At 50.6% G+C, this 19,313-nt stretch overlaps 1 protein-coding gene across 4 annotated transcripts in view; it reads left to right on the plus strand.

Moving 5' to 3' along the window:
• Sik3 (SIK family kinase 3) overlaps positions 1-18,271 on the plus strand; it is a 215,713-nt gene extending 197,442 nt beyond the window's left edge. For 2 of the 4 annotated variants that reach the window (XM_036193545.1, XM_036193547.1), the window contains exons 15-24: positions 809-952; positions 4,515-4,665; positions 5,299-5,424; positions 5,689-5,771; positions 6,145-6,254; positions 7,028-7,367; positions 8,170-9,068; positions 15,578-15,741; positions 16,391-16,526; positions 17,243-18,220. In XM_036193545.1, coding sequence (XP_036049438.1) covers positions 809-952; positions 4,515-4,665; positions 5,299-5,424; positions 5,689-5,771; positions 6,145-6,254; positions 7,028-7,367; positions 8,170-9,068; positions 15,578-15,741; positions 16,391-16,526; positions 17,243-17,400 — 2,311 coding nt within the window. In that variant the 3' untranslated portion in view covers positions 17,401-18,220. Of the gene's footprint in view, positions 1-808; positions 953-4,514; positions 4,666-5,298; positions 5,425-5,688; positions 5,772-6,144; positions 6,255-7,027; positions 7,368-8,169; positions 9,069-15,577; positions 15,742-16,390; positions 16,527-17,242; positions 18,221-18,241 lie in introns of those variants that run through there. The other 2 variants (XM_036193546.1, XM_036193548.1) reach the window with 2 other exon arrangements.
• Positions 18,272-19,313: the final 1,042 nt, after the last annotated feature.

A 19,313-nucleotide genomic window follows, 5' to 3' on the forward strand; every position in this document is an offset into this window, starting at 1 on the left:
AGGAAGCTGAACCAGATGCAGGGCCTGGATCTTGTCCGGTGCTGACCCGTGTAGGTCTGGAAGCTCTTTAGAGTACAAGGCGTCATTGAGGCTGCCTCTTGGGCGCCTGACTCTTCCGTTTCCTTACCTTGCTTCTTTACCTCCTGAAAATAGCTCTGAATGTCTCATGTGGTTTTATTTCTTTACCCTCTTAAGTTAGTCTTCTGGGGTCCACATCAGTTTTTCTTCTCCATTGATTGAGTTCTGGTCACAGGAGCTGAGGGAAGAACTCACTTGTCCTCAAATAAGTCTGTTTTCTTTGGCATGTAGTAAGGACAGCACAAAGCCTGAGGCCTCTGACACCAAGAGATATAAGTTGACTCTTTCTGAATACCAAGAGACATAGTTGACTCTTTCTAAATACCTCCCTTGAAATAGGGCTTGGGTTCATTTCCTCTTGTAGTTTGGAAATTTGAGGAAAAATTAATATGTAAAAAAAAAACAAAAAACAAAAAGCAAAAAACAAAACAAAAAACTTCTATTAAATGGAATGGAGTAAGGAAATTGATCCTGTTGCCTCTGTAAGCTAGATACACCTTTCTTCTCTTAAATGGCTACTCTGAAGCTCAGAACCCACTGCAGTGGTAAGCAGACTTCTGTTGTCCTGTTAGACATGCTCTACCTCCATCCTGTCGGGGGAGCCGCTTGCCATGGAACCTTCTGGCGCCCCGCACTGTCCTACTGAGTGCCTCAGACTAACTTCTGTTGCTTCTTGCGCAGGAACAGTCTCATCTTTTTTACTATGAAATGTCCTCCCTGCTTGTTGCAGGTACTTGGCAAATAGGTCCAAAAGACACACACTGGCCATGACCAGCCCGACGGCTGAGATCCCACCGGACCTACAACGGCAGCTAGGACAACAATCTTTCCGTTCCCGGGTCTGGCCTCCTCACCTGGTACCTGACCAGCATCGGTGAGTAGCCACATGGCAGTGTGAGCTTCCTTGAGGCTCATTGGACCAGCACCCTTATGACTAGTCTCCAGGTCATGGTGACTGGCTTTAACTAGAAGCCACCTGCCATCCGAACTCACATCTTCTCAGCTCCCAGCACTAAGCAATGCACAGGGCAAAAGTTTTCTCTTGGATCCTGGAGCAATCGCAGGTCCTTCCATCCTGTTTCCTTGCAGCTCTATTATCATCTGCAGCTGATTCCTGTAGGCCTTCGAGGGAGTGATGCTCTTGGAAGGCAACTCTAGAGATGAGGATTTTGTAGCAACATCCACAGACCTGACTCTAATAGTTCACCTTCGGAAGAACGGGAACTTCATTTGGTATTAGCCCTGAGCCCCAGGCTGCCTGTAGAGGGAGATGCATCCCTAATGAATGGTAGAACAGGAATGGAAGTCGTTCTTCGAAGAGTCTGACAGCAAGGTCTTTACTAGGCCTCTTATTTGGATCATTGCCTTGAAGAAGGGAAACAAGCCTTCACCATCCCAGGGAAACATTTCCAAACCTAAGGTAGCCTAGCAGTGAGAGCTGAGGTGATTCTCTTCCGTGACTCCCTGGTGACTGACAGCCTTAGCTGTGTCCATTCCGATGCTGTCCTCCTGCTCACAGGCCGTGCTATCTAAGTCAGCAGCTGTTGCTCGATCTGTTCCTTCCAGTTTTCTTGTGGGGGGTGGAATGCAGGCTCCCTTTTGGGAAGGTTGTAAACAGTTGGGTTCTGCGGAAATTAGGTCTGTTTGTGTGCCAATAGGAAGGAATGCTGTCACTAGTCAAACTGATCAGCTCCGTGCAGTAGCTGTCATTGCGCCTCCCCCTCACTGGGCATCAGCTAATCAGCAAGAGCAAGTGACCTCTGAGCAGACGGGAACATAATTAGTGTCACGTTGGCACTCTGGAAGAATGGAAACGAACTTCTCTAAATGACCAGGAACAATTTAGAAAGAAAAAGTCCTGTTAGGAGCAGAAGGAATGAAGGTCCTCACGTCCAACTGTGATGGCACAGTCCCTCAGATGGAACCCCCTGAGAACTGCATGTCAGTCACCATAGACAGCCCCTCAGTGCATGTTGGCTAGTGAGCTGACCCCTGCCCCTGGGCAGCTCATAACTGAGGACTCTGCTCTTGCACTTGTCATAAAGATGCTCCTTTGCTCCTCACCTCGTCTTCTGATCTGATATTTGATCTGTCAGCCCTCCCAGGCCTGTCGTGTAGGTTTTTTCCTTTGAGTATCTAGCTTGAATTGTCTGTGCTCCTCAGGAGAACGCTGTGATCAGCACTCTCCAGCCAGCCCCTCTGTTCTGTTGACATGTTCTTAAAAGAAGATTCCAGCAGCCTGCCGGTGCATCCATGCGATGAGATTCTGACTGCCGTCACTGCCAGAGCCTGGCTTCCTACAGCTTACTGTCTGTTCCCATGTGCGCATTCTTGGTAGTGTTACATGGATTTCTGGGGCCAAGACAGTCTGAGTTGGAAACCAATGAATGTTTGAATGGCATATTGAATACCGTGGGACACTTGTGTAAAGCAAGCATGTCTTGGTGGGGTCACCGTACATACACAAAAGAGATTAAAGTTAGTTCAGGGGCAAAGAGAAGCATTCCAAGGCCATAAAATATATGATATGTGGCCTGACTGTGTCACTGAAATACTTTCATTTCCTGGAAAATGATAAAAAGAACAGAATATATATCTATTCTTTGTGTTATACTAGGTGAAGTCCACCATGGAGACAGAAGAGGGGCTGGTCAACATTTTCACCCCTGGAAGTGTGTGATTTAAAAGTTACACAAGACAGATTCTGTCCAGTTGGGGACTGCATCTGTTTGAAGGGTAGAGTGGAAATAGCAGCCTATGTGAGGCTGTCCTCAGGGAATGTGGTTGGCTATTGAAAATAAAGTCAGGCATGCTTGACATTGCCCGTGCCTCTGCAGTGGGCGGGTCCCTTGGAACCGGGTCCCCCCCCCCCCCCCTGAAGTTACTGTGCCAGGATGAGCCGGGGCCAGGATCTTCACAGCCTGAGTTTCCAGAAAGCCATGCCACGCCTGGAACCTGCAGTGTCCTTGCTGTAATGGGAAAGGATGATTTTGTGCAGAAAGACTGCCTGGAGAACAACAGCTCATGGTGACAGAATCCTGTCCGTTGCCTGCAGACGCTGAAAGTATAGGAGTTGACTTTTAGGAGAAATAATACCTATGCTTTCTTTAATTCAAGGGTCTGAAGTACAGACAGAACATGCTTCTAAAAGCCACCTTCCTGAATGCTGTTTCTGGATTGTGACACCCATCCCCCACCCCTGATTAATTTGTCTTTTGTGTTACTAAAGCAAGTAGGTGTCCATGCTCATTTCACTAGCTCACTACTGCTTAGCGCTTGGTGCAGTCCGAAGCAGAAGTGACATCAGTAAGGGGAGCACGAGGGCTTTCTTCACCTGTCATCAGAGCGACACCCTTTCTCCTCTGCCCTTCCCTGTCTGTGCTGTATTTGAACTTGCTTGTTCATCTGCTTCCTTGGCTTTGGCTCTGCTTCAGTCTGGACTGGCGAGGTGTCCAGTCACTTCACCCATAGCTCAGTGTAATGTCATCTCTGCCCTAGACCTGCCACCCTGACCCTTTCCATCGGCCATGGGGACGCTGCCTCTGCAGTCTTTAACCTGCTTAGCTCAGCTCATAACCATCTCTTTCTGGTTAGGCAACAAGCATCCATGTTAGCCAGCCTGGTGCTATCTTTGGGCTCCTAATCAATGGCTCTTCTTTCTCCCCATAAGACATTGGCTGTGCTCTGGTTGCACAGTGTGGGGGACCTCTCTGTCAGAAGGAGGTTGGGCAGGTGCTACTGTGTGAGGGCTTATCACAGTAGCAAGTCTCTGTGTGTGTCCACAAGGTACGTGCAGGATCTTGAGGCCCACATTCCTGAGGAATGTGCTGTCTCTATCCTGAGATCAGAAGTCCCTATCTTCCCCCACCCCAGCCTCCACCCTCACCTTTCTGGAACAGAACTGTGAGTTCCAAGCCAGACCTTTGACCTGAGAACTGACTTTGATTCATTCTAGCCGTACATAGGTTACTGCTGGAGGAAACTCCGGATCAGATGGTGAATTCTAAGTTTCTGAGGATATCAGATAGAGATCTGGTTTTAAAAACCCTGACATGCACAAAATAAGCCCCCCCCCCTGGAACTATAATAGAAAATAAATGAATGACTATAAAGCCCAGAGCTCTAGTACAGCCAACCCTGGCTAGACTGACAAATTGCACCCTGCTCTAGTGTGTTTGTAAGAACCAGATATAATTGACCCCTGGCCCTCACCAGGCCTGGGAAGTAGACTCACCCAAGGGAAGTAGAGGTAGGAAATGAGTGCTTGTAGTCCTCTGAAGGGGAACAGCCACCTCAGGAAATGACGTGGGAGTGCCGCGTGCGGGGGCCCCTCATGCAGCCCCCTGTCCTGCTATTCATCTGGAACAGTGGTCCTTGTGTGATTGATCAAAGCCCCCTGAGTCCTAGCTGCTAACCGTCTCTTCCCATATATTCAGCTCCACCTACAAGGACTCCAACACCCTGCACCTCCCTACGGAGCGTTTCTCTCCCGTGCGCCGCTTCTCAGATGGGGCTGCAAGCATCCAGGCCTTCAAAGCTCACCTGGAAAAAATGGGGACCAACAGCAGCATCAAACAGTTACAGCAGGTAATTTGAGGAGGGGCAAAGGTAACAAGGCAGTGTCTAGGACCGGGGCAGTAACTCTCTATGCCCTTCATGTCAGCAGTGCTGAAGTGTCGCCACGTAAAACTGTAGCTTTCCAGGGCACGTTCCTCCTATACTACCCTCCCCAGGGTCAGACTTGCTTCCCACAGTCTCTGGGTCATTGGAAAGACCTTTCTGGTTTGGGTGTCACTGGGAAGCACAGGGAGAGCACATCTAAGCAATCTTGGCATTCCCCTTGCCACACAGGGCACTAGGTCCTAGTGGACCCTGCTGCTGGGCCTTGTTAATACCAGGCATAGTCTCCAGCTGGTGTGGCTCCCAGAGGAAGAAAACCCGTCTCCAGGCTGCTGTGAAAGGTCAAGAGCTTCAGGTGGCGTGTGCTTTGTATTTGTATGTGATTCCACACTGTACACTCACTCAAGCCCAGTGTATCCTTGGTGTTTCCCACCCATGCCCATAGGGCAGAGTGTGAGGATCCCTGTCCAAGCCCATAAAGGACACTGCTCTTGTGTGGCTCAGTTGCCCATGAGACCTTGGGGCAGATCTGCTTCTGCTGAGATCACTGCATGAGGTGAGCCTGGCTGTGCCTCATCTGTACCACTGCTTTCCCTTCAGGAGTGTGAGCAGCTGCAGAAGATGTACGGGGGACAGGTTGATGAGAGAGCCCTGGAGAAGACCCAGCAGCAGCATATGTTGTACCAGCAGGAGCAACACCATCAGATTCTCCAGCAGCAAATTCAAGTAGGCCCTCACTCACTCTGAGTTTGGAGTTGGCTTTCGGGCTCATTAGCCTGTGCATTGTGAACAGGGCGCAGGGCAAAGTGGAGTGTGAGTTATGTTTATGAGTGACATGTTTGAGTAAAGGCAACTCAGCCCTTTGATAAAGCACAGGAGAAAGTCAGGGTCACAGATGTGCCTGCCCTCTGTGTCTTCCCTTCCCAAGAATAGCTCTGATGAACTTTGCAGCTCCTGATGGTCCCCCCCCCACCCCCTCTTATGTTTTAGGACTCTATTTGTCCTCAGCCTTCCCCACCTCTTCAGGCTGCATGTGAAAATCAGCCAGCCCTCCTCACCCACCAGCTCCAGAGGTAAATGAACCACTGCTACGCGTCCTAAGTCATTGGCTGGCCAGCATGGCGCCCTGGGTGGAGTTGTGGGAAAAACTGACTGACTTGAGCATTCACTTTGGGAGAGTTTTCTGGAAAAACAGGACAGTGGATTTAGAGTCAAAGGGGCTTCCTAAAATCCTGGATATTTCCTTATCCTCATGCACAGAGTAAGCTAATGTCCATGGCAGGCCAGGCCAGTGGGCACTGCCTTTGTGGCACAGAAGATGGGTGGAATGAGATGTGAGCATACATGTGGTGGCCTGCTGCTATGGTTGGCTTCCGCAAACTAAAAGATGTCTATTTGTGTGTATTGTATGACTAAATATTAACTCCAGATGTCATTTTTTTTAAGGTTAAGGATTCAGCCTTCAAGCCCACCCCCCAACCACCCCAACAACCATCTCTTCAGGCAGCCAAGTAATAGCCCCCCACCCGTCAGCAGTGCCATGATCCCGTCTCACGGTGAGTGGAGGCAGCCAGGAAGATAGGTCCATTAGGTGCCATGCCGGAAAAGATTTGGGCTTTTGCTTTGATTTGCTGGGTTTTTATTGTGTTTCTTGGTTGTGAAATCTTGGGTAAATTCCTTAATTTCTGTGTACCTGTGCTTTCTCAGGAACAACTGTAATAATAACACTTAATAAATATATGTAAGTCACCCAGGGCAGTAACCAATATAAAAGTCCTTAATACAGGTTAACCATTATTAATATAGCTACTAAAGCCCTCTCCAGTCCTCCTACTGTGTGTGAAGTCTGATGAGTGTGATTCTTCAGAGACTAGCACACAGTAGTTCCTTGTCAGTCTCCTTGGCATTGTGGAAAAGCATCGGAATTGCCTCTAGGTTCTTCTACTCAAGGTGGAGTCCTTGAGTCAGAGTTGGATCTTGGGTTCTGTTCCAGAACTGGCAGGTCAGAACGTACAGTTGAGCCACTGTTGGGGTCATTCATGTGTGTTCACATTTGGGAGGCACTGCACACTTCTGCTGCTCAAAATCCAGCTGTAGACCAGCTCTTAGGGGAATTATTGAGAAATACAAATCCACAGAGAGTCCACTTGACCCACTGAATCATAGTTCTACAGCTAGAACCCGGTGAGTGAGGTCACTTTCCTGCCAGTTCTTGGTATTGTCTTATACAGTGAGGTTTAAGAAGGTTGTTCTAGATGCTATCTGCTGTGGGCTCCCTTACTGCCACCTGGCAGGTAACCTGGGCACCCTGCCGTTCCCTTCTCTGCAGGTGCTACATCTCCCTCCCAGTTTCAAGGCTTACCCTCCCATGGTGCAATCTTTCAGCAGCAGCCTGAGAACTGTTCCCCACCTCCCAATGTGGCACTAACCTGCTTGGGCATACAGCAGCCTAGCCAGTCCCAGCCGGTGACTATCCAGCTACAGGAGCCAGTTGACATGCTCAGCAACATGGCAGGGACAGCTGCAGGCTCTGTAGGGCGGAGTGTCGCCATCAGCCCCAGTGCCAGTCAGATTCAGATGCAGCACCGGAACAACCTAATGGCTACCTTCAGCTATGGGCACCGGCCCCTGTCCAAGCAGCTGAGTGCAGACAGCGCAGAGGCCCACAGGTAAGCTCCTTGGTGTTGCCCAGCCCCTGAGTAAGCGATCAGGAGAGGAAGAAGCCCCTTAGTAGAGTGAGTGAGAAGGAACAAGTGTGAGGAGCCTGTGCTCGTGTGTCTCCCTTTGTAAAAGCAGCATGGTGGGTTTGGGATGAACTTGTGAACTGGTAGTGGGACAGGAGAAAAATGGCAGCGTGCCTTCCTGATGGTCTGCAAGGAAGGGAAGGTCTGTTAGAGGAACGTAGGAAGGGTCAGCTCCCCTTCATTATTAGTCTAGGGTCTTTCCTTCTCTGTGGTTCTCTGGGAGACTGCTGCTCTAAACAGCACAGACTATTTTGTCAGAAAGGCTAGATAAGACTCAGAGTATAGCTCTGCAGGTAGAGTGCTGGGTTGGCACACACCAAGCCCTGGTTTTTGTCCCAACACCATAACAACCAGGTGTGCCATCCTATACCCAGAACCCCAGCACTCTAGAGGTAGAGGCAGGAGGATCAGAAGTTGAAGGTCCTCCACAGCTACATGGCAAGTTAGAGGCTAGCCTGGGCTGCATGAGGCCCTATTCAAGAAGTAAACCAAGGCCAGATTGTTGCTTTCAAGACTGCTGCTTACATGCCCGGTGCCATAGTCTCTTCAAAGAGAGACTTGGATAAGCAAAGAAGGGGACAAATGGCAGTGACTGCACAACCCTCCCTGGCCCAGCCCAGGTCTGTACCGTGGGACCTTTGTGCTAATGAAGGCTAGAGACTATCCACAGGGAAGCTGAGTAGTTATCACTCAAATGCCTGGTACTCACACCCTTTTGTGTCTGCAGCTTGAACGTGAATCGGTTCTCTCCTGCTAACTACGATCAGGCGCATTTACACCCCCATCTGTTTTCGGACCAGTCCCGGGGGTCCCCCAGCAGCTACAGCCCTTCAACAGGAGTGGGGTTTCCTCCAGCTCAAGCCCTGAAAGTCGCTCCACTTGACCAGTTCCCCCCTTTCCCTCCCAGTGCACATCAGCAGCCACCACACTATACCACGTCAGCACTACAGCAGGCCCTGCTCTCCCCTACACCGCCAGACTATACCCGACACCAGCAGGTTCCCCACATCCTCCAAGGACTGCTCTCTCCCCGGCATTCGCTGACCGGCCACTCGGACATTCGGCTCCCTCCGGCAGAGTTTGCACAGCTTCTTAAAAGGCAGCAACAGCAGCGGCAGCAGCAGCAGCAGCAGCAGCAGCAGCAGCAGCAAGAATACCATGAATTGTTCAGGCACATGAACCAAGGGGATGCTGGGAGCCTAGCTCCTAGCCTTGGGGGACAGAGTATGACAGAGCGCCAGGCTTTATCTTATCAAAATGCTGACTCATACCACCACCATCACCACGCCAGCCCTCAGCATCTCCTACAGATCAGGGCACAAGAATGTATCTCACAGGGTCCCTCGCCCACCCCCACCCATGGGTATGCCCATCAGCCTCCACTAATGCACTCGGAAAGCATGGAAGAGGACTGTTTGTGTGAGGAGGCTAAGGCGGGCTTCCCAGACAAGAGCTCAAGCACACTGACCAAAGGTTGCCACAACAGCCCTCTGCTCTTGAGTACCGGTGGGCCTGGGGACCCTGAGTCTTTGCTGGGAACTGTGAGTCAGGCCCGGGAGCTGGGGATGCATCCCTACGGACACCAGCCAGCTGCCACATTCAGTAGAAATAAGGTGCCCAGCCGAGGTAAGAGTCTCTCAAAGTAAAAGTCTTGGACAAGTCTGCCCTGAATGTGCAGGGGCATTAGCTTGGGTCTGCTAGTACTCACTCTGTGCTCCTAATGGGGAAGGGGGAACCCTGAGAAGACACTCAGGACCATTTTGGGGAGCAGTGAAGCTTGTAGGAAGTGGCTGTTGGTGGGTAAGAGGTCACGTAAAAAATAAAGTGAAAGAAGTAGACAGCACTCAGGACACGCCTGCTCACCATGGTGTCTTGGAATCCAGATATGCCCAACTATCATCAGAAAGCATCCGCTGTAGAGACGACCCACAGCATTAAGGAAATGTGTAAACTGTAGGGCTGAGTGTCAGAGCCCCCAGCCCTGGCCACACCCTGTCCTGACTATGAGAACCCTAGACTCTTGGTTCTGGTTGTCGTCTTCTGTGAAAGAGAAGCATGATGAGCACTGGCCCTCTGTAGCATCTTGTGATGATTCAAGCGTTTGTATTTATACATACTGCTCATGAGAGAAAGAGAGCATGTGATAACTGAAAGTGCCATGTAAACTATGTCAGGGATGCCTTCATTTTCATCTGAAGATGAGGGTTTCCATCAGTGAGTTTTGTTAGCATGCTCATGTTTGCCTAGCAAAACCAGGAACACTGTCCCCCTGTGGTGGTCTTTCCTTTCACCCATCCTCACCACAACCACGAAGGGAATAAAGATGGTAAAGATGGACTTAACCAGAGCCTGCCACTCTGAGCATTTCTTCCATCATTCCCTCCCTGGAGCCGCCTGCATCTCTGCCTTGTTCTTTAAAGGCAAGGCACACAACTCAGCTCTGAGGCTAGTTAAGTCCTGCGTGCAGAGCAGGTTGGAAAAATCTTGAGCTTACGCAGGTTATGTGAAGACTTGATGACTTCAAATGTACTTGTCATATGCTCCGAGAAAAGGAAAATGTGTTGCATAAAATGACAATAAATCTTGACTTCTGGAGCTGATTGTGTCACCTAGCCTAGAGGTCTGCCCTCCGCATGCATGTTGTATTCTCCAGTGGCCGTAATTAGGGTGGAACTTTCTGAGCAAGTCGTATGTCCAATGAGAGACACCTACCAGTGCTGGGGGTTGTGACAGAACCTCAGGCGGAAACAGACCTGTCTGATGGAAGGAGGGACTCTTCCACTCAGCTAAGTGCATGTTACGGAGCAGAACCTAGATCTGGGTAGAAATCCCAGCAAAGTTTAGCTCTCTATGGAAGACTGTTAGAGGAAACTGACAGCCTAGGCTCCTGGAGCAGCCTGGGAACTTCCTGTTGCTGGGTTTGTTCTAGATGAGGTGGATGGCCTTGATGGCCAGCCTGTGGAAGGAATCTGTGTGAGGAGAGCTTCTGATGAGCTAGCATGCTAAACCTGCATCGTGCACAGGTGCTCTCAAATACAGTTCATTCTGTCATTCCTTCTTTTTGTGGTGCTGGAGCAAAACCAAAACCAGGGCCTCACACATGCTAGGGGAGCAAGCTCTACCACTTAGCTGTACCTGGCCCATATTTTAGTCAGTGCAATGGCCCATTATTCCCTTTGTGCCAGTGAAGCAACCAAGACTCCAGAGGGTTAGGACTTACCTCTGGGTCAGCTGACAAGCAGCACTGCCACTCTGGCTGACCCAGAGGTAAGTCCTAACCCCAACAACTGCTTGACCATGTTCTGATTCAGATTACTGAAGAGGGAATAAAGCTGGAGGGGATGGGCCCCAACCCCCAGTTGCCATGCGTACAAATACAATAGAAATGTTTTTCCAAAGAGACTTTCTCGGATTTCTCTTCGCTCGTTCTCCCATGGGATGCCTGTGTACAGGAAGGATGGAGAGGCCTCACTCACCACTCTTCCCTATTGTCAGAAATGCCTCTAGCTACTTCCTGTCCACAGTAGGCTGAGCGTGGTCAGGCACATGCTGTGGCAGCATCAGAAGAGGGAGGCCGGCTCTGTAGAAGAATAGGGAGGTTTTCCAGAAGCTAAGTAGCACATAGACAGAGAGGATTCTGTCCTTGGGGCTGTGGGGAGAAGCACAGGAAAGAGCCAGGGGACAGTGTCTTGTGGCCATCCGCACCCAGGCTTGCTTAGCTTGGAGTGTAGCACAGGAAAGAATTAGGAGAAGCTAAGGAGAAGAGCCAGAGTTTTGTCTAGGTCCAGCTTCATATTGCATGAGACTCATGTAACACTGCTCCATTCTCCTGACAGGTAGAACAACTTCAGAGTCATTTCCAGGCTCCAGCTGTCCCTGTCAGGTCTCTTCCCAGGCAGAGGCTCCACCGCAGGTCCATACTGCATGTTACAGTTCCTTCCTCACCAGAGCCGTCCGTCCTTCCGTCCTTCTCTGGCTGACTGTCACTCCTCCTCCCTTCCACCCTGTCATCCACCGCGGTCACCGCCACTACCCCTACAAATACTTTGTTGGCCTCCAAGAGTCAAGACAGACATATAACCCTCTAGGCTTCAGTTCAGACTTGCCCTGCCCCTTAGCCTTATGCCCAGTTTTTCTCTGGGTGCCTCTCACCCTGTGGGGTCCCGTTTATCACTGACCTCTCCCCACCCCCCCCCCCGACCTTTGACATTAGTTTGCAGAAGCTTCCTTTACTCCGCCTGTTTGCTGTTGTATCACAGAGATGCCCTCCTTCCTAATACCTGTCCTCGGCAAAGCCGCATACGTATAATTATGTGAGTTTAGGGCCCAGAAGAGTGAATAATGCAGCAGAGGCATTAATGGCTTGGGGAAGCCCAGAGCCTGCTGCTGCAGTTGCTTCAGAACCCCTTGGTGTGTGTGTGTGTGTGTGTGTGTGTGTGTGTGTGTGTGTGTGTGTGTGTGTGTGTGTGTGTTCATGAAGAGCTATATCAGCAGTAGTGTGGAACGTGTGCTATAGTTCACAGGCACAGAACTCTGGACATATTAGCATTTCTTAAGGGTAGATGACAAAGCTAGGAAACTAAGTTAGTCTAGGAAACTTAGATGCCCTCATACCTGTGTCCGTGGTCTCCTGTTTCCTATATGTCTGTTTGCCACCAGCCAGTAGGAGGCCATCTTGGGCAGAGCACTGAGCATGTACTTTGCCAAAACTTCCTTCCAAGTGTCACAGGTTTCAGGGCTGACTCTGCCCTCTACAGCCTGGTTGTCTTCCTTTGAGGAGTGCATCCTCCTGCAGGGTTACAGGGCTTGAGGCTTTGGACTCCATAAGTAAATAAATACAGTAGCACAACCAGTTTACACAGCTGAAACTCAGAAAACCTCATCCTCTTCTCTGAGCCCAGTCGGCGCCAGGCCTTGCAAAGTGTAAAGTGCTGACAGCCTTGGAGGGATTAAGATGTTCCCCTTAGGGCCCTTAAGAGGAAGGCAAACATGCTGTTTCTCATTTACTTGGAAAACCCAGTAAATAGTAAGGATGAGTCAACATTGACAGATTCAGCAGTTACGAAAGCTGCCCCCTATCCCCCCAGGTGTGTGGTGTGCCTTGGATCCCTTGGTGCATTTTGTTCAGTCACCCTCTCCCCTCTGGATCCTCTGGGTATTGGAAGGCATGGTCCCTGCATTATTTAAATACCCATCTGTGAGCCCGCCTGTTCTTCCAGCTCCTGAAGTGGTATAAAAGGTACCAGAGACTCTTGTCCCTTGTTCGGTGGGTCAGTCTTTTGACAAACCTCTGGTCAGCAGGTTTCATCCAAGGACTTTGAGGCTCAGCACTCTTCCCAAACTGACTTCTTTCCCTGTGGAGTCCTTGGTGTTTATCAAAGACCTTCCACCTGCCAGATAAGGGACCTTCTGGTAAAGGGGAGGCTGCCTGGCTGTCAGTTTTGTGTACTCCAGTGGTGGTGGACCTGGAACCTGGCTTATACAGCTCATTCCTGGCCCTTACATTCTTTCCCTTATGCCTGTGTTAGCTTCCTGCCAGTGTAACAAATGCCTGAGAAGATCAGCTTATGAGGAGGAAAGATTGGCAGAGCTTTCAGCCACCACATGTCCTTATTGCTTTAGGGCCTGTCTCCCAAATCCCAGTCAAGAGCACATCCCAGCATCCTCACTTTTGTATTTATTTTGTGTAGTGCAGGCAGGTGGGTTATGTCGCACATGTTCCACAGCACTCATGTGGAGGTCAGGACAACATGCAGGAGTCGCTTCTCTCCTCTCACCCTGTGGTCCCAGAGATGAACCGCAGGTCATCAGGCTTACTGCAAGCACCTTTAGGCACTGAGGCATCTTGCCACCCTGAGAGGGAGAGAGCTAGCTTACATGGACAGTTGAGGAGGTCAGCTCTCTCCTTCCACCTATGGGTCCTGGGGACTAACTCAGGCCATCAGACTTGATGGCAAATGCCTTTACCCGCCGAACCATCTCACCAGCCATACCCTAGCTTCGTTCTATGAGGGCTTTCCCTCCTAAGTTTCATTACATCCTGTTAGTGCCACATGCCAGTAACAGGGTCTTCAACACAGGTTCCTTTGGGTGACAGCCAAGATCCTTACCCAGCAGCTCCCTAGTCCCGCTCTACTGCTTCCCAGCACAACTTCTGACTGTGGGGTGCCGACCCTTCCAGTAAGCCTGCTCCCCAACTCCTATTAGCTTGCTTCCTTTTCATTGGGTGTGGGTTTATTCTTTGTGATGCTTAAGGATCAAACATAGGTCCTACACGCACTAAGCAAGCATTTCGCTGCTGAGCTATGTTCTCAGCCCTGGATCTGGTTGGTAATCACATTTGCTTCTTCCAGATCAAAGGCTGCCACTCTGGAAAATTTAAGTTTGGGGAACTAACTTGTTTGGTGTCTCATGCTCTGGTAGCAGTCTGTGTACCCCACGGAAGCAGACACCCAGAAGGATTGGCTACCTGGCTCGAGTTTCCTTCCCCTCCTCAGGAAGCAATGAAGCTAGAGTCATGTTGAGTTGTCTCCCCCACCACCCCCAACTTGTGCTCATGGCTTGTGCCACCTCCACTTGATGGAGGAGGGAGCACTAACCTGGACACCCAAGAAAGCTGGCCACCTGATCTGCCAAGTGATAGCTCTTAGGTCCTGGTGGCATTTCAGGCCTGTGAGCATCGTTCAGGAAGCCAGGCACAGGAGAGTTAAGAGCAGGAAACCAGAGGCCTCAGGACTTCAGAAAGACTGGGTGGGCACTTGGGTTTGAAGAAGCCTCATTTCTCAGATCTAAAGGATTCAAAAGGGGAAAAGAGAACAGACAGGAACACACACACACACACACACACACACACACACACAGGCATCTGGAAGAAGGAGAAGAGCCTGAACTGCCAAGAGGCAGGACTGTTTTTGGCTGTGTTGCCTGCTCCTGATGGATAACAGTCCTTGAAATATCTGAACAAGGTCCGGCGAGACGGCTCAGCAGGTAAAACCCTGCTGACCTGAGTTTGAGGCCTTCAGCCTTCAATGGAAGCCTGAAAGTAGTCCTCTCGTCCTCAGCATAGGTCACAGCCTGTGTGACCCCATGTGCACACAACTAATCGTTTTCTTAATGTTTTAAATCTTTGAACGAGAACTGAGATGTAGCATATATACAACACATGCATCACATACATATAACACATGCACACATATAAAAATAGGAACAGGGATTTAAAAAAAAAAAAAAGACTAGTGCAATCTTTATAGGGTAGTATCTGGGGGTGCTTAGAAAATGAGTAGGCAAGAGGTACTGGGCCTTGTCTGGAAGTAGAAAGTCTGGGGTCTGAAGTGCCCCCACTGAATGAGTGGCTTCTTTAGATGTCTCATGACTGTAGGACTGGGCAAAAGGAGTCAAGCAGGACTCCGAGAGCTTGTCCCTTAAAGATTGGGGAAATGAGGTGTCGAAACAAGGTGTCTGGAGACGTGGATGAGTTTGGAATTTGACAGAAGTGTTACACGCTGGTTAGATAGCCAAGAAAATAGTGCGCGCATGTGGAATCATTTCTCTTAGTAGGTAGGTTCTGAGGATTGAACTCCGATCATCAAGCTGGATGGCAAGTCCCTCTCTTCACTGAGCAGCTTGCTGAGCCCATCACGGGGCCCATTGCTTTACACAGTCAGTGGAGTTGAAGCCGTAGAACGAGATGATGTCAAAATAGCATTAGGGAGTGAGGTCAAGCACAGCTGTGTGCGAGCACTTCTGTGAAAGGTGAAGGAGCCGCGGGCAGCATGGGAACAGGAAGGAGAGACCTGGAGTGGTGCTGAGACAGAAGCCGCAGTCTGTGGCGTACAGGCCGGAAGCCCTGGCAGCTCTTGAGTTTTCCCTTTGTATGCTGATTTGGGAGCATAGCCCAAGCTAAGCCAGCAGAGAGGTAGAGAAAAAAGAGGATGAGTGTGACCCAGCTCCTACCAGCTGGAGGAGGGAGTGTCCTAAAGAAACTCATATTTGCTGTAGGGCCTGGTATTGTCAGGCTGGCCCCAGCTCCTCTGACACCTGTGCCAGCTCATTGTCTCTTGCAAGGGGCTCCATGGGAGTTGGCATCACTGAGAGACGCCATGGGCCTGCTCACCCTGTTGTGCTCCTTTTCCTAGAGTCTGTCATAGGGAACTGCATGGACCGAAGTTCTCCAGGACAAGCAGTGGAGCTCCCGGATCACAACGGGCTTGGGTATCCCACTCGGCCCTCAGTCAGTGAGCCTCTCAGGTCCCGGACCCTCCAGAGACACCACACGATCCAGAACAGCGATGATGCCTACGTACGTCAGCCCTTCCTGCTGCTTAGAGATGGGATGATGCCAATCTTAACTTGAAAGCAGAACACCCCCTTCTGCCACCTTCTCAGAGTCCAGCCCTCTGGACTACAGGCTGTGGAGACATTCCTTTGATTCTCCCTAACAGACAAGCTTTAACTCTAGTGGCATCCCTTTGTTAGACTTAAGATATCCAGATGTTAGACTTAGGAATCAGTGAGCTGATATCTGGGGTCTTAACTTCTTCCAGAAATCCAAACCCAGGCCCCAACCTATGAACCCTCAATTCTTGGTCCATTCCTGGCAACTGTTTTGCTATCTCTGGCTTTCTTGAGAATTGACCTGTCAGCAAAGCCTGTCCACTGGGACACACCCAGCCATGGTTAACGCCTAGGAGCCATCAGCCAGCCATTTGTGGCTGTTCAGATGTAACTGTGTTAAAGTCACACAAGGTTACAAATCGATTTCTTCCACCAGAACAGTTAGTTGCACTCACATGCACCTCAGACAGCGGTCAACAGCTGTGACGCAGGGGAAGGTAGTTTTGGAGTGGTGACCCAGGACACCCTTTTCCTTGAGCTGCTGCGGAGGGAACACACACAATGAGAGTGGCACATTGTCTGGCAGCCTCACTCCTCCTGACGTCTTTCTGCAGGTGCAGTTGGATACCTTGCCGGGAATGAGCCTGGTGGCAGGAAAGGCCCTGAGCTCGGCCCGAATGTCAGATGCGGTTCTCAGTCAGTCTTCACTCATGGGCAGCCAGCAGTTTCTGGATGGGGAAGATGAAGAAGGTAAGGCCTTGCCAGTGGGCAGCCCTGGGCAGTTCCCCAGACTTTTGTGGAAACAATCACTATGCGAAGCGTTTCACCCAGTATCACTCCCCCCCACATCTCCCTGAGAGTGCATGTGTAAGGGGCTCTGGCTTCTGGCAGCACAGGGCCGTCACAGTCCACGTTCAATGCTGTAACAGGAGGCACCTTCGGTAAGAGCTCTCTTTCTGCGTCTCCTTGCAGGGCCTCCTACTCTAGTTGAACATTTCGGTGTCTCTATAGAGCCAGGGCAAGAGACCATAAATAGACACCTGGTAATAGACAGGTCCACCCTTTCTAAGCTCTGCAGGCAAGTCTTCATCTGAGAAGACGTCAAGAGAGTACCATGCATGGCCTGGCTTGTGTTTTGAGGGATGCTGGCCTCCTGCGGCTGGTGTTCATGGGTGCGGTGCCCAGGGGAGAGAGTGGTCTGGCCCTTGTGGGCTCATTCCAGCTGTCTCCTCCAACAAGAAACGGCTCCTAAGGGTTTCTCATCTTCTCCCCCATATGTCAGTTGGTCAAGAGGGTAGCAGAAGGGAGGGGGAGGTAGTCAGGAAGGGTCCCTCAGGTCTGAAGGGCCTGCTGAGGCCTGAGTCCGAGCAGGAATAAGGCTAAGTTTGCTAGGCAAGTGCCTCCTCTCTCCTGCCCCACTTACTCCCCTCACTCACCTATCTCATGTGTTCCTTTTGGTCTTGCAGAATGTGGGGTGAGTCTGGGAGGTCACGAGCATCCAGGCCTGAGTGATGGCAGCCAGCACTTAAACTCCTCTTGCTACCCATCCACGTGTGTTACAGACATCCTGCTCAGCCACAAGCACCCTGAGGTCTCCTTCAGCATGGAGCAGGCCGGCGTGTAGCAGGATATGGAGAGTGAGTGCCACCCTGGTCAGGGCACAGGCAGCCCCGTGGCCCACTGCCAGCCCTGATCCCTTCAGCATGTTCATTCCGTGTGTGACATCTGATGAATTTGAGGATCACTCTTTCCATGCATCTGCCTGCTTTTTTCATTAAGTACTATGTTAGTTTTGAAGTGGGCTGAGGTTTTTATTATCGAGACAAGGTCCATGGCCCACCTCGTGTTACAGATGCTATGGCCCTTAGGAGAGCCAATGAGCTACGGTTGCAAAGGACAGAAGCCAATGGCCTTTGGCTAGCGCACTAAGAAAGAGCTAATCTTACACTGAAGGGTGAAACCCAACCAAAGAACACAGATCCAGCCATGCTCCTTCATTGGTTGTTTTGTTGTGCTGTTTTGGTGTTTGGGGGCTGAGCCTAGAAACCAGGGTTAGGCAAGCACTCTACCACAGAACTCCAGCCCCAGCCCCGGCTGGACTTTATAAAGAGTAAACAAAGGGTATATAGTCTGAGGTCCATGCTGAAAAGGCGGCGGGCGGGTTGGCTGGCTCTGACCGCTTAACAAAGGTGTGGACGGTACTAGAGCTCTGCCTCTACAGACACAGAGAGACGGAGGGAAGTGAAGCCACGGGTAGTGGCGTGCCAGAGCCTCAGTGTGGCAAGGCTTAGACAGTGACACCTGAAGACTTCGCTGAGGGCCTTCAGGCATGTGGCTTGTCGAGCACATGCATGGCACACGCAGGACCTTGAGTTCTAGCCCCAGTACCGTTAGAAAGGGTTAGGGAAGTACACTTGAAGAGTCGAGTCGTGCTCCTTCAAAGCAGTCCTGTGTCTGCTTCACAGATCTGTGCACAACTGGAGGAGGAGGAGGAGGAGGAGGAGGAGGAGGAGGAGGAGGAGGAGGAGGAGGAGGCGGCTGATTCTAAACCACCAGTGTCCAGCAGCGTCATATCACTTTGCCATCTGTGTCTCCGCCAGAACAGTAGAGCTCCTTTCCCCACACTGGGCACCTGTAGGCCGTCGTTTGGGTTGTGAGGGGCTTTTGCCACGTTTGCTTGTATGACCAAGGCACCAAGGAAATAAACAGGAAATCCGTGTTCTCCATCTTCCGTGAACCGGCATCTGGTGTGCTTGAGTTGAGTCTCTAGTGTTTGGAGGTTTGCTTGTATTTTGTTTCGGGAATTTTCCTGTGTAGATGATTTGCTTCTCTTCCTCCCTCTCCCCTCCTTCCTTAAGCTAGCTTCCTTTCTCTCTTTCTCTCTCTTGGTATTGTTTTCTCCTTTCCATTTCTGAGGCACAGGAGCCAGCGGTTAGTATTCATGGGCTGAACCTCAGGACCCTCCCTTCCACAGCCTTTGTCCAGACCAGCTTCTCTCTCTGCTCCAGTCTGCCAGGAACAAGTGCTAGAGCGGAGCTCAGTGGCAGAGAGAGAGAGAGAGAGAGAGAGAGAGAGAAACCTGAGCCTGGAATCTGGCAGTCTCCTGCTGGGCTCTACTAGAACCATATCTGGCCTAGCAGAATTCCATCCTAACCCAGTGTGGGCTGAATGGCCTGCTGCTGAAGGTTGCCAACCAGGATGGCTCAGTGTGGACCCCTCTGTGTGTGGCTCTGCTCCCCTCCAGCTACCGTCCAACTGGTTGCCCCTCGTGAGTGAACACCCCGCAGTGGGGCACTGTGCTGCGTTGTGAAAAGGGCCGGTGGTCCATTCATGTATGCATATGTATGAGTGTGTATATATGCCCTTCCCTTTCAGTCTCTCTGTCACAGACAAGAAGAATAGGAGGTTGTGTGGAGTCCCTTAACCTCCTCCTCTCCAGCCCCTACACTTTAATTCTTGATCATGTAGGAATTGTTTTTGGTAAATGTTGATATTATTGTTATTATTGTTATTATTAATAAAGACAAAAAGAATTTT

This window comes from Onychomys torridus, chromosome 7 (genome assembly GCF_903995425.1).
Source record: "Onychomys torridus chromosome 7, mOncTor1.1, whole genome shotgun sequence".
Classification (NCBI taxonomy): domain Eukaryota; kingdom Metazoa; phylum Chordata; class Mammalia; order Rodentia; family Cricetidae; genus Onychomys; species Onychomys torridus.